The sequence below is a fragment of the Panicum hallii genome, chromosome 9, assembly GCF_002211085.1.
Source record: "Panicum hallii strain FIL2 chromosome 9, PHallii_v3.1, whole genome shotgun sequence".
Taxonomy (NCBI): Eukaryota; Viridiplantae; Streptophyta; class Magnoliopsida; order Poales; family Poaceae; genus Panicum; species Panicum hallii.
The window spans coordinates 56,727,185-56,742,407 of NC_038050.1; the positions used below are offsets into that span (position 1 = coordinate 56,727,185).

The window sequence follows — 15,223 nt, forward strand, 5'->3', positions numbered from 1 at the left end:
TGTTCGACGATTGTTTTTATCAAATATTTGTGATACCTAAAGTGATATGGATCATGGTCATAGTTCTCTTTTCGCACAATCCAACTTGATCCATATATTTTTAGCTTAAAATTATATAAGATAAAAGCCCAACCTTAAGATTATCTAAGATTATCCACAATAAAATTTAAGACCTTTGCCACGGCCCTAGTACACCTCGACAACTCCCACATCGTTGCCCATCCCTAACTCTCCCGTCCGACTTTTTCCCTGCTAACGCGGCTCCTCCGCTCGCAGACGCCGACGGTCAACGAAAGCAGCAAAGCCACTAAGCCAGGAAGGACAGAAACCTTACGACAGCAACAGCAGTGCAGAACACAGAACAGCATGATCTCTCAAGAAACATGATTATTATTACTTTCAGTGGTGGTGCCTCCCTCTCTCCTGGGAATTTACATGTACAAAGATGGTCAGTATGAACCCTACCAAAATTCGCTTCTGATCTGGCTACCCCTTCATGGCAGATGGGGAAGACGAATAAAGAATGATTATAAGTATATGGTGCAATTCATAGCCTGTCTCTATGAACAGGAAAAAAACGGATCAGTGATTCGGATTCCCCATCCTGCCAATATCCTCCAGCTTCACCAAGCTCCTTCGGAGAGGGAGATCGAGGAGGGGTAAAAACAATGCGTATTCACAGCAATGGTGCCTTTTGTGCTGCACCTCTTCTTTCGCGAGATCATGTCTGATTGCTGCATCAGAAAACTGGAAGTGAGAGCACTGTCAGATTGAAGGTGCACCCAATGTGGATCAAAAGAAATATCGGGCTGTTGTAGCTTCAGTCACGGTCATTGTCCCAACGGCTTCTGCTTGTAACCAGACTTCTGCCTTTCGAGCAATTTCACCTTGTTCTTGAGCTTTTTGTCCAGCTTTTTTATATATTTTTCCTCCCTTTCCCGGTCAGCAATGCCAGACCAGAACACCTGACCAGTTAATGGCCACAGCCATTGATCATTTCCAGGATGCATGCCGTCATCCGCTTCTTCTGCTAGATCCTCATCCATGCTCTTCAGAAGGGTGAAATCAAAGAACTTTACCCACATCTCAGTTCTTTCATCAAGTGGATGCTGCTCTCTGGTATCCCCAGTGACAGGGTCAAGGTAGACCATCTTCCTTCCACTGTGATACGCCCAAACATTTACAAGGACTTCCAAGATTCGACAATAGCAATGCCTTTTCTGAGGTAAAAAGGGAGCATCAAATTCAGCTAAAATCTCTAAGTAATATCGATAGTACTGCAAAAAAGATAAGGTCACCTCTGGTTCTGATGCTCCAAGCAAACATGAGGCTGGCTCAGTACGGTTCACATTCAAACTATGAAGTGAATCAACAAACATTCTGCAAAACGCAACCTAAATCAAAATAATGAACACAAAGTGAATTGTCTCGTAAAAATGATAAGCAAAGTGAGAGAACTCATAAGTTACCTTGAGAACATGACAAATTTCAAAAATGATGGGGTGGGCATCAACCAGCTATGAAGAGTAGACCAACGATCGCCATCATTGGGCATTGGTGGAAGGGCTGAGACATTCTCTGGCAGTCCATACATTGTCCTAAATGCATCTTCAAAAAGAGATCTGTGACAAGAAAATACTAAGATAATGCTCCAAGGAATCAAGATGGAGTTTGACAGTGCACCATATGAGTTATGCAAGTACAGCAAAGAGTGGTTGATAAGGTCCAGAACATGAGTTTGACAGTGGTTGAGTCATCGTTAAGCTATTCCCTAAACACATAGTTTAAGGAAGATAGCAAAGTAAGAAAATAAAAAAGAACATGCTCAGGCACTTGAAATGCACCTGCAATTGCCCGCATTTAGGGAATCGCACATCGACCAAAAATCAGAAGTCTGGTCAATATCCATTGTTGACCAGTAGTACACGATATCCCCATTATTCTCTCCAGCCGTAGTTTCCTCTAAGGTTTCTTCAGCACTTTCAGACAAGGATACCTGATAAGAGGCGATTAAAAGGCATTTATCTATATCCTTCTCAACGAAAAATAACTTGATTGTTTATGCCAGGATTAGCAGATCCAATACAAATATACAATAGTATCAGACATTCAGGTAATGCGCTATTTGACTACAGGTTGAGTGGTACTGCTAAATATATCCCAATTCGTATGTCCATTGTTGTATTATGTGCTAGCCTAAGAAATGGCTGACTGGCCAAATTAATTATAGATCTACAGATCAACTTTTAGTATCGATAATCCAACTAGAGGTAAACTGAAATACCATACGTATTGGGATTTGAGCATGTGTAGCAATATGTTTTAGCACAAAGTAATTTAGATCTGACCATTATTACCATACACATAAAGTCAGAATCTAAGTTCAAAAATTAGTTTCAAAAGATGTATATTTCCAATCTAGATTCTTAAAAACAATCTCGAGTCTGATCATCCAAATCTTCCTTCACACATCAACAGTTTACGGTGCAAATAACATCTTATTGCTGTTTTGAGGGTAGTTTTGCTACATGTTCTGGTTTTGTGACGTGGACAGGTTTTAGCCAGCATATGTACCTTTGAAACCTTTCTACTAACTTGCTTGCGAGACGAATAGTTGATATGATCAGATGAGCATCAGGACTCTAGATAGATTGTTTCAATTAATCTTGACAAAGATCTAGGAACTGTCAAGGACAAACATGGCAAGATCACCGAAGTCAACACATGAGATGGAGCCTCAACAGCACCAAGCACAATTGGGTTAGGTTGTCATGATTGGTTGCATGCGCAACACACTGAACCTGGCATATGCATCAGCCAAAACACTGTGGAGGACACTGTCAAAGTAGGGAACACTCAACGGATAACCAGGTTCACCAGATTGGGAGGAAGCACCTCAGTGTCGGAGCAGTTTGGGGAGGAGGGAGAGCACCATGAGCTTGCCTTGTGGAGCTGGATTCATGTCAACACAATGCTTAGGTCATAAGCATGGTAAAGGGAGGTGAGTAGCGGGAGTCCTAGAGACAGTCAAGTTGCTGATGGCAAGCTTCGCCATGGGAGGCCCTCATTGCAAATTCTTTGTTGATGTTATTAGAGGGAGCAACTACATAGCAACGGAAGCAAGAGATGGGAGCTGACACATGGTGCTGATTTGCATGCTATCACAACTAGTTAAATGCACCTAAGGGACAATTCGGAAGGTGACTCAATGCTTGCGGTCGAACCACTTCGACACCAGATTTTTTTTTATAAAAATTCAACACCAGATTGGAAGTGAGGTGGGCTCAGCATAGGGGTTACTCTCTGGTTTTGATTGTTCAGGTATGTCAAGAGATGGTTTGGTAAGTCAGTGTGAACTTAGACAGCTTGAAGAGTTCAAGGGTGTTATATGTACTATTCTTTATCTCAAAGAGTATAATTCTCAGAAAGCTGACATAACCAATATGACCAAATCTGACATCTACAAGAAATTCGTACCTTTCTTCCAGCAGCCCGCCATGACTGGAAACCTATCCATGGTAACTTATGTACAGTATCAACTCTGTTTGCAATAGCAAACATAGCACCCAATTCACAAAGAAGCTCACGATAGTATGGGTTGTCTAGAACTGAAAGCCTGGTAACAGCATCAACGTCATCTGATCTCGGTCGCCTGCCTCCTTTCGACTTGAGACAAAATGCAAAAATAGGCATAAGCTTTGAATGAACATGTTCACCAACATACATGAAAACAGAGAATTTATATGCTGTGGGAGGTAATAATTGTAATAAATTCCAACTTTCCTAATCCTATATATGTATTAATAAATGCAAAAGCATTCCATCCGATACCAACTACCGATCATTAGTATATCAGTTCAAACAAAATTCATGCCGGATCAGGGTGGTGGCAATTTACTGGAAATATCTATAAATAGAGGACACAAGTATATGTTCAACAATGCAGACAGACTGAACTGGGTACTCCAATGCTTCCCCAGTACAAAGTCTGAATATCTCAAACTTTATAGATAGTGGTAGAGATGATGAAAAATAAGTGATGGATAATATTATAGATCACCACATGGAAAGTGGAAAGTGATATGAACTTCCAGATAACGTGCAGTTAAGTAAATCTAACAAGACTTACAAGTGTAACACCACGGTATAAAGATCCATGGTGTAAAAATGGCCATGCGCCCTCTCCATTATAAATCTCATATATACACACAGGTTGCCCAGTCCTTTCTAGTTCACCTTCGTCGCGTTCATTTCCTTCGGGCTTTAGCCTTTCTGATTTTCGAGCATTTCTGTAGACTTCATCCCATGATAGCAAAGGTCTTTCCACCCTTTCATCAATCTACATTGCAAAAAGAACATATTTGATTTCTTTTGCTAATTTAGAAAAATTAGTCTCGATAGAGAAGATAGGAGAGGTCATGCCAAAACAAGGGGAAAAACTTGCCTCCTCCATTTCTCTCCTTTCAATGTCTTCAAAGATTTCAATTTCACTTAACTCATTCCAATCAGATAATCTAGGGTAATCATATGAAGAAGTGCCATTGGTATCAGAATAAGTTGTTTGGTTACTCTGAGGGAATTCTCTAAGAATATCGACAGTCTTTGTGCTAGTATGGCTTTCAACTTCCAACAAATTATTTTCTAGTGCAGTTTTCATCTCAAAAGGATCCCATAACCATGTTCTTTCTTGAACTTTAGAAACAGAAGATGGTAATTTCGCGTATGAAGGAAAATGAATAACACTTTCAAGAAGCTTAATATGAGCTGTAATACAATCATGTGCCAACATGTTCTTGGAAAGTAGCTTCCCTTCCAAAGCAACAGAATAGGCAGTATTCAAAAGTCTTTTTTCTCCTAAAATTTGTATGAAAGCTGAAGAAACTGTGCTTGGGTTGGCAGAATCGAAAAGGAAGCCATGGACACCGTCAGTGACCTGGAACAACAACACATCTTTAAAAGTAGTGTTAAAGATTTATAGGTGAATAACATATTATGAAGTGGATGAAGTGGCATACGTATTTTGTTATAGCAGTAAGATTTGGTGCAACAATTGGAATCTCAGAGGACATGGACCGCAATAACAGAGGAGGGAAACCAGGTTCTTCTCTTAAAGATCCATAGAGAACAACATCCACAAACATTAACAGGTTCCTAATATCGTGAGTCATGGAAAATTGCTTTATGGAGCCATCAGGTAACCCCATGTGTGAGGCAAGTTCCTGTACAACAAAAATAGGATGATATTAGCACATGACTTTGTAAATGCAAGAACAATGAATTACTCAACAGACATACCAGTTCCCGTTCTAACATGTTTTGATGAGAAAAGGAACAGTAGATACAGAGTGAGAGAAAGAGCACGAAAGGTTTCTTATGAATAGCAATTGTATTCAATATGAGAGCTCTAGGCCCCAACATATGCATGTAAAGGTGTGAGTAAATATACACAAAACCCCTTATACAATGGGGAAAGTACAGAAAGGTACACATACATCTAACAAGGTTAACAGAAAGTAATTAGCTAGAAGATGGATACTCATTAGAAATAAATAGCTGACCAAAAGCATGTCCAATAAAACATACAAGCTTGAGGGCTGAGAAATTCTGAGATCTTCCTTTAGTGAAGTTCACAAATGCAATGCATAGTTACTCTAAATGCCAAGAAAAATGTGAAACAGAAAAGGAAAAATAGGAAGGCTTGGTTGACTCAACTGCCAGTATCGTTTGACTTAGATGTTGCCATGGGCACAATATGGTACAGATATTGGCTGGACAAACCAGCCAAAGCATACGAGATAAAGACAACCCATTATTGAGATAGGGATGGTATTTCTAGGAATATTTTGATGGCAAGGCATTTCTCTCAAAGGTTACTGTATAACTTGTGGAATATTGATTACCTGGAAAGTGGAGTTGTAGGCATCAGAGCCATTTCCACAGAAAAAACCAAACTGCACTCTCAGATTTTTAGTTTTTGCTATATCCAAAATGTGTGGAGCTGATGCACGCATGACTGTAGCATAATCCCACGGTACGTCATCAAAAAACAAGTAGCTTCCAACGACCAAAATAACGACATCATCTTCTTTAATCCCATGCTGCTTTCTTATAGTCTCTTCAGAATGTGATGAGCCAAATCTTTTAGCAGCCCAGATATCAACTGGGGAACCAGAAATCACCAAAAAGTTCCCAGAATCAAGGGGCGAGTATAAGAACTGAAATCAGATATCTAAAGGTCAGACAGAAACTTCATTTCATCAATTATTCTAAAGTCTTAAGTTGTGGGTAGTACATACAGGAAGGTAGCTATCTGGAAACACAACATAAGCGCATGCATGAAAATGAGCCCTCCAATCCTCAATGACATTTGAAATGGACTCGTGTGACTCTGCATAACTTCTAAGATGTTGTCCAAGACTGTCTTCGTGTATAAGCCATACCACTGGTATAAGTTGAAAAGGTTCCTGCATAAGACTGAATACAATATGAATTTGCTAAGTGCCAAACAAATAAGTGCTACAGAAAAAAGTGAAATAAATTCCATGAATGGGAAATTACATGAACAAAATGACAGGTCATTTAATGGAATAAATACTTTCACAACGACAGGAGTACATCAGCTTTTTTTGTCCAATTGGAATGCTTATAGCTAACAATTTTTTCATTAGCAAAGCGTGTTTTTATGATATGCCAACCCTGAAACATAAGACATGCAGTAGTAGAATACTCACATTGAAACAACCCTTTTCCCTTCAAGAGAGGTTAATAACACAGCATTGTACCTACAAAATTAGGAACAGAGAATATAAGTTTAATAGACTAATAAGACATGGCACAAGAATAGCAGTGGAAGTACTCCACTCTTAAAGTATTAGTGACTCACTTTGACCAGTCGACATATTTCAAATTCCCGATGTTCACAATATTTACAAGGCAAATATTTTCCCAAATATCACGCGCTTTCCCATCCGTAAATGCTAAAACCTAATTCATAGCAACACAGTGAGTAGCATGGGGAATGAAGTATTCTCAACATAGAAGAATCAAGAGTGATTACCAAATGGTTACATGTTGCAGTCCAAGTGCGCAACCTAATGGTGTATTCACCAAACTACTAGACTTTTTGCAATCTATATAAAATGGTGCTGTATCGAAGCTCACCTCGACCGCATAACCCAGACCCACAAGACCTTTTGCAACAGTTGCAAGCATCAGAGATTGTGCATCTATATTCAACTTTCCAACAGCCTGAAACAGCCGGAGCCAAGTCAAATCTCCATGAGACCATGACATGCAGTTCAGCATAAAAAACGAATAAGCATTAGACCTGACTAATAGAGAAACAGAAAAACACGCAAAACAATACTATACATGACGTGCATATCTAGGTAAGCATGTCTGTTCCTCCATCTAATACTTAACTCTGACCAGTACACATTTCATTAGTAAATCCAAGGAGAGCTCTACCAGACCATTGAAAAAAGGTAGGCATTTCTCGGTGAAACCAAAATTCACAACTACAGCAGCGAAATGGTAGGTGGCGAGCGATTTTATCAGGGTTTTGGAAACTGCGCAGGTAAGTAGTGGAGCACTCACGAGGGCCACCCTGACGGGCGCGAGGCCGGCCCACCGCCGCCGCTCGGATCTCGCGGCCTCGAGCCGGCTCTCGCCGTCGAACGCGCGCAGCGCCACGCGCGAGGCCGAGAACCGCATCTCCCCGGCGCCGCCTCCCTCCGGCAGCGGCGGCGGCGGCGGCTCCCCGCCCCCCTCCGCCGCCGCGTCGCCGTCGCCGATGGGGAGCAGCTGCCACACGACGAGCAGGGAGACCGTGAAGAGCGCGACGAGGAGCGCGAAGAAGAGGTGGCTCGGGCGGCACGACAGCCCCGGGCGCCGCCGCCTCCGCGCCGCGGCGGCGGAGGAGGAGGACGACAACGACGACGCCGCGCCCGAGGCGCCCGCGCCCGCGGTGGGGAGGTGGTGCGCGGCGTCGGCGTGCGCCCCTCGCCGCCACATTGGAATGGAACACCGCGGCGGCGGTGACGGCCGCGATCGGAGTGGCACAGGCCAACGGGTGAGGGTCAGTGGGGGTGGGGAGCTGCTCGTTGCTGTTGCTGTTACATGAGACGCGTCCCGATGCGAGCCGCGGTCGAGTCGGTCGGGTTGCCGGGTTGGGCGCGGGCTCGGGAGTGGCGAGGTGGCCGAGGAGGGGAGGAGCGAGCATGCGGGTTGGGATCAGGCGCGGCGCGGAACGGCGGAAGGAGATGGCAGAGGATGGCAGATGGCCGGATGGGTGTGAATCCGTGGACCCGCGCGGCGAGAGTACCGGAGCTCAAGCCGGCGGCGTATGCCGTATAGTACGGTATACCTTTCTCCGTAGCGTATACTAGCACAAGATTCGCAGGACGTGGATACGTATAATGTGTTCGTACGATGAAAATGGTCTATTTTACACAGGGGACGGTGACGGTAGTGGAGAGATGCCAAACTTGGCTACGCAGCAAAGCGAGCAGCATTTCATCGTGACCATCTTATAGTATGTGCCTATGCGAAGATCTGTATATCCCCCAAACTTTTGTATTAGCTCTCCAACTTCACCCTCTGATCAATAATATGTGAGCTATTTAAAATAAAATTGACACAACAGAAATTGTATTTAGACGGACTAGCTGTGATTATGAATGTACTAATGTCAATAATACTACGGGAATAATTGCGGTCAGAGTTCAAATTATAGTCAAACTACACCCTATACAAATGAATGGAGAGGGCAATTAATCTACTTTGTTACTTACTTGCAAATGCTGGAATTTATGTGTTGTAGTTGTATTATTTATGTCATGGATATGCAAAGGGAGCCGGACTGCCAACTTCTTGAGAACCCTGCATCGTCCCAAGGGGGCGACTCGAGCGGCGCCGCCCCCCCACACCCAAACGGCCTCCTCCTCCTTCCCTCTAACTTGCCTCTGGCGGAAGTCCGTCCGGCCGCGATGAGGGCGGCGGCGTGCGCACCCTGTCCTTTGCCTCCTCCACAAATCCTTCCGCCCCCATCTCTTTTTCTTGCTGAAATTTGTGGCAAAACTTGTGGCTGCTGCCGTCCCTTCTCCGACGGGCCCAGATCCGCCCCGGCATGCCCGGATCCCGTGCCTCCCGTTCGATTGGGGCCGGTCCTTGCGAATCAGCTGGGGGCGCTGCCAATTTTTGTCACCGCCGCTTTCTCTGCTGGTGCGGGCGCTCGCCCCTGAGCCCCCACGTGCCAGGCCCGGGGCGCCCATGCAAGCCTACGCGGGCGCTGCGAGGGGTGGCTCTGTCTCGCTTCCCAGCCGCATCGCTTCCCAGCCGCAGGCACGGGCTGGCCACCGGCGGCCACGCCTGGCCGGTGAGGCTGGATCTGCCTGATCTACGGCGGGAGGATGCGGATCTGCGGCATTCTTGGTCACATTGCTTCTGCCTTCCCCTAATGCAGCCTACTTGTTCTTCGTCGGCTCGTCGGTTGTTCCCACTTCATCGGCGAGGGGCTGCCACTGCTTTGCGTCAGCCTGCAGTGATCCACAGGGTGAGTAGCTCTGGTCGCCCAAGGACGCGAGCGGTGCAGGTTCTGTGGATCCCGACGTTGAGCTTGCTGGTTCTGCGTCAACCCTCGGCAGCTTGTGGGATTTCCTGAGGTAAGTTGTTAGAGTTTTATCGTTGCTGCACAATAAAAGTACCACGCTCAGCACATGGGAGGGCCCCACCTCCACTTGGGGAGGTGTCCTACCTCTGCTTGCAGGTCTAGTGAACTTCTTGGTGTTCTTGCCTCCGCTACAGCTACTTGTCTTCAAAGGCAATCTAACAGCGAGCGTCGCGCTTGGTGCACGGGGAGGTCTAACCTCCACTCGGCCTACCATCTTGCAAGAATTTGGGATCGTCCTAAGCTGCGGGGCCTCCTCTCCCACTGGTCATGGTCCTTGATTTGTGCGGTTTTTAGCTTCATCCATGGTTCGATTTGTGCCCGCTTCCGGCGTCTCTATTTCGTCATCGCTCTCCTTGTTGGTGGTCTCATCAAATCAAATGTCGGGCGTGCTCTTTATTGCCAACCTCCCCTTTGAGGCTTCCTTCCCTTGTTGGGCGTTGGATGGTTGTCAGATCTGGGCACACGGGACTATCTATGTGGCACACTTCTCCTAGGATACGGCATGGGACATGGCCTACGCCCTACATCTATTATAACTACTCGTAATGCAGTAGGATTATTCGTATAGTACTGAAACTAGTCGGACACGGTAGGAAACTACCCAAGAAGTACTCGGGTAGAACTCCTAGGCTTGTACGCAATTAGAACTTCCATGTAAACCTATCCCCCAGACTATATAAGGGCAGACAGGGACCCCCATAGGGACAATCATCATCAAAGGCAATACAAACGTAACAGGATGTAGGGTATTACGCTCTCGGCACTCCGAACCTGTCTAAACCTTGTGTTCCTTTGCACCTTCGAGTTCCTGATCTCGGCAACACCCTACCTACAAACTCACCACCTTGGGGGTATCCCTCGGTGGGCATGGTGGTACTCACAATGGTGGTAGACGGGACCCGGATATACGGTGAAAGGTGCTGCAATTAACTTGAAGGGAGGTCGGTGTTTCCGGTGAAGCTTTGATTTGTGTTCTCCTTCCACCATTAGTCCCCTTTCCGTTGCAGCGGTCCCTCATTCCTTCGGAGTTTCCTCCCCTTGTGGACGGTGGAGGGCGGCAACAGCGAGACGTAGCTACAAGGGGTGGTGGGCAGCATATGGATTTTTGCGAAAGCCGTCAAGTACGTTGTTTGGTCGTGGTGGTCGATAGAGAATGATGAGTTACCTTCGGCCTGTGCAAGTCTTAATCTTTATTTCTTTTGGGAGATGTGTTTTCTCTCTCTGTAGCCTTCTTCTTTAGTTCATGCTCTTGTGTTGTGCTGCGCTAGCAGTTGCTGATGTTATTTGTGATTTGCCACACCTTATAATATATTGTTCAAGCTGGCAGCTTGCCGGCCGTAGTTAACCTAAAAAAATTATTTATGCCATATATTCACAGAATTTCATGAACGAGCATAGAGCATGAATCAGAAAAAGTTTTATTTTGTTGTGCATAGTATTTATTTTTGATTTATGACTTCTTCTCCTTATCTTCTTGGTTGGGTTCAAACAAATGACTTCTTAGCATAGCGTTACTCCAAAATCATAATTGCTAGAGTAGGTAGTATTTATGAAATAACATGGGTTCCTAACTGGAAATAAACCTTGCTATTAAGTTCCAAGATTAAGTTCCAAGATGAAGTTAATGAGCTTTTACGTTAAGTGACCCATAGTACATGAGCTCACTCGATCAAACGTGAGACTTGACATTGTTTCACACTTTTTCGATGTAGCCATTCCCAATTTTTTAATTAGTTTCATGCTTCGCATTTTACTTCTATTGACTTTTTAGGAAAGAGATTATTATTTCTTTTCTCTTCTGCTATGTCGAACAGTTTGGTTTTCCAGTGAGCCCGCTTCTTAGTGAAGAAGGCAAAGAGTTGACTTCTACTTCTGAAGTGTAAGGAGTTGACCTTCCTTCGCCTATCTCGGATTCTGCTACAGATTGGAACAATAGTTCACATTCGTTTGGGAATACCAAATAGAATGCAGTGTTTCATTCGAGATCGTGATGGAGGACATGGCTTACGATCATCGGCTTTGATCATTCCATGAAAAGCATACGAAATCCTTTGATTGTTTATAGAATCAAAATCACTGTATAGTCTTTCTTGTTCCACTTGCAAGGCAAGGAAAAATAAAATGTTAGTTTCGTTCACTTGTGAGGTTTTCCTTCTCGAAGAACGTGGAGGCACTCTAGACAATCTCATTACTTTTCTGAGAATGGTTTCTTTGCTGTAACGTGGGGGAGCTCGCTCTCACTGGCTCGTGGCCTTGATCACACTGGGGTCCACACGTCGGTGGGACGAATCCCCTTGGAGTACTGACGAGTAGATTCGTCCACTTTTCTTGCCCCCTACTACCCCTTGCCAAATTCTAACTCCGCCCCTTGCACATGCTTATGGCTAGTCAAAAATTTTGTGTGCTCTAGGTTATGTGTGTGTATAATAGTCATCTGCTTTCTTCCAAATTATTGAAATTTAATGTCATTGTGATTTTTCACTTGCACTGGAGAAATATCATGTTGTAAGAGGCAGAGATTGGATCCACAAAGTTCAGGCAAAACACAAGCGTTCGGGGTCAAAATAAAGCAGTAACCAACCAGTGGGCAGTAGCAGCAGCAGCAGCAGCAGTTACACAGAGCATGTTACAGACAGGACAACGTGATCCCTCTACGTGCAAATCAATAACACAGTAGCAATTCAACGCATCATCCACTTTTCCAAAGGGGGACTTCAACTCAGAAGGGAGAAAAAAAACAAAAGAAGAAGATCTTGAAACGCAAAATGCTTACAAACCACCGCGAACACGCACGCTCGGCGGCGTCGACCGGCGGCCAGCGGCGCGGCGGGACACATCAGTAGCTGCAGGCGTCGTCGTCGCCCTTGACGTCGCACCGCTGCAGGGTGCAGTAGTACGGCCCGACGGCGTAGGTGGCCTTGTGGGGGCTGAAGTGCGTGCGGCGGGACGGCTTCTGGCCGGTCTTGCCGCGGTTGAAGTCGGTGAAGACGGCGCAGCCGGCGTCGCCCGAGGAGGCGAGGCGGACGAGGCACCGGGAGGGGGCGAGGTCGACGCCGTTCACCTTGCTGGGCACCTCGATGTTGAACACGCCCTGGCCGTCCGTCGCGTCCGAGCCGTGGTGCACCACCCGCCCCCTGTCGTCCACGCACGTGATGCCCACCACGCTGCCTGCGGATACACGCGCGACCGGTTAGCCGGGCCGGAAACTAACGGATCGGTCGATCGTGTCAGCGCCTCAACGGCGGCGCGTGCGTCCTGGACACGGAGAAGGTGTGCGGGTGGGCGAACGAACCTGGGATTGGCCTGGCGTTGTAGGCGTAGGCGTTCCAGTTCGTGGTGCAGTCCTGGCACTGCACCTTGCCCGTCACCGTGAAGGTCGAGGGGTGGTAGTCCGGCACCCGCGCCGCGGCGCGCGCCGCCGCCGCGATGACCACGGCGGCCGCCACCAGCGCGAGGGCGCGCATGCTCCTGATCCGCGCCATCCCTGCCGCGCTCGCCTCGAACCTTTCTTTCGCGCGTGCAGCGGAAGATCAGACGACTGGTGTTTTGTGGTTGTCGAGGTTGAGCCGGGCCGGTAGCTGAGCCAGGCAATGCAGCCATGGGTCTTTATCGGGTAGGAGTTCTCGCCCTGGCGCTCGACGTGAGCCCAACTCTACGATGGATTAGCCGCTTCAAAAACTCTACGATGGATTTGGGCGGCGACGTGCGCGCCAGTTTCTGTCGCGGTCGGTCGGTAGGCGGTAGCTAGCCTCGGGCGCCACCCATCCGTCCGTCCGTCGTGGAGGCCACCAACGTCGGCTCCGGTCTCAGCCTCTCAGGCACCGCGCCCGTTAGTCGCGAGCACGCGACGGCGAGCACGGGAGCACTGCCCCAACCGACGTGTTGACCACCAACGAACACATACGGCAACAAGAGGTCAGCGGCAATCATGGGGACACACACGTCACGGCCCCAGCGCTGGTCTTCTTCTCCCAACCGCGAGAAGCTCGGCGCCCGCGCCACCGGGCCGAGCGCTGGCCGTGCGCGACGCGGCCTGAGGAGGCCGACCTGTTCTGTTCCTCGTGCTCTGCATCTTCCCCACGGGCACGGGGCGCTCCGTCCCCTCGCTAGCGCGGAGGAAAATTCAGTGGGGACGGGCCTGCTCGCCGAGGGCCTTCGCGCTCTCGTCCGAGCCGGGGTGCCGTTCTGGAACCGTTCCGGCGGGGCTGGCCACGTCTTGGTCGCGTCACTACACGCGCGAGCTGGGTGCCTGCTTCCATCTCGCGGTGAGCAGCTCGATTCTAGCTCAGAGCTTCTTCATCGCCGTGGTTGCTTGATCCCTGCTACAAAGAGGCCAATTTGGCTGTGTTGATTGCTTCTACTTTGCTACCTCCAACTTTCAGTTCAGGCAAGGTTACCCGTTCGCATTTCCTGGGGCTCTTCAGTGTCCAGAAATTTCAGTAAGGTGGCTGAGAGAGTGAGATCCTGGGAAACCAACCTTGTTGCCGTGGCAACCAACCTGACGAGTGACGACTATACAGAGCAACTCTGGCTTTTTAACTGCTGGATGGAGGGGGAATGCCACGTGGTAGATATTGAAGGACCACACTGGCACGCTGCTAGGCCGGTCGCAACAAGAAGGGAAGGATTGATACCCTGCAGTCTGCAACACGATGGATGGACAACTGAAGTACTGAACTGCAGTCCTGCAACCAATCCAGAAATACTCGGTTCTTCTTGTGGGAAGCTACAAACGTGACCGGTCTGAATTCTGATCATCATCGGCGGGCAGTGGCAAATCCAGCAGCCAAGTGAAGAGGGGGCTCATTTCCTTCTCTTCTTCTCCCTCCCCTCTTCTTCTTCGTTCTTCCCAAAAATAGAAGGAGGCTTAGAGAGGTATCCATTAATTTTGGAGAGGTAAGGGGCTTGATCCTGTAGATCCGCCCCTGTCGGCAGGCACCAGGCAGTTTCAGAATGCATGGTCATGCCTTGATGTGCCTTAAGCCTGCAGAAAACCATTTTCTTTGGTCTCGTAACGACTGGTTACTGGCGCCTTCCTGGGGATGCTGATTAGAAGCTGCAGAGCTTCGTATGCAAACCAACGCTCTAGTATTTACAATCTGAGGGGGCGTTTGGTTCCAGCTATAGAGGTAGTAGAAGGAGAAGCAGTAGCATGTGAGGTCTCCAATACTGGTACAGCCCAAACCCGTCATGTTGCAGCTGCACCAAACAGAGGGAAAAAAAGAGGTCCTACTACTCCTAGTATTGGCAAGTATTTCAAGTCCAGAACCAACCCAGGAGATCAACCTACAATAAAGAGTGTGCTTCAAGCAGAAGAAGTGAAGTTGAAGACTGATTTGTGTGTGACAAAATGGTTTATTGATGCATCTATTCCATTTAATGCAAGTAACTCAATGTTTTATCAGCCGATGCTTGATGTTGTGTGTGCATATGGTTCTGGATATAAGGGGCCAAATTTCAATCAGTTGTCTGGTCCATTGCTTGCAAAATGTGTTTAGGAAACTAGGAGTTTTGTTGATGGATTCCGCAAAACTTGAAGGGAAACTGGTTGCA

General features: G+C 47.1%; 1 protein-coding gene and 1 pseudogene across 1 annotated transcript; both read right to left on the minus strand.

Moving 5' to 3' along the window:
• Nucleotides 1-374: 374 nt before the first annotated feature.
• LOC112877424 lies at nt 375-8,544 on the minus strand (annotated as a pseudogene).
• A 3,659-nt stretch (nt 8,545-12,203) lies between these two features.
• Nucleotides 12,204-13,152, minus strand: LOC112873176. Its single transcript, XM_025936197.1, has 2 exons — nt 12,963-13,152; nt 12,204-12,838 (listed from the first exon to the last, which is right to left on the minus strand). The coding sequence occupies exons 1-2, from the start codon at nt 13,150-13,152 to the stop codon at nt 12,507-12,509; spliced, it is 522 nt and encodes a 173-aa protein (XP_025791982.1). The 3' UTR covers nt 12,204-12,506.
• Nucleotides 13,153-15,223: the final 2,071 nt, after the last annotated feature.

Bases quoted from the DNA above. Each gene is read 5' to 3' on its own strand.
- LOC112873176 (XM_025936197.1), bottom strand. From the start codon at position 13,152: ATGGCGCGGATCAGGAGCATGCGCGCCCTCGCGCTGGTGGCGGCCGCC. The intron at 12,839-12,962 runs GTTCGTTCGCCC...GTGTATCCGCAG, and splicing joins CAACGCCAGGCCAATCCCAG to GCAGCGTGGTGGGCATCACG.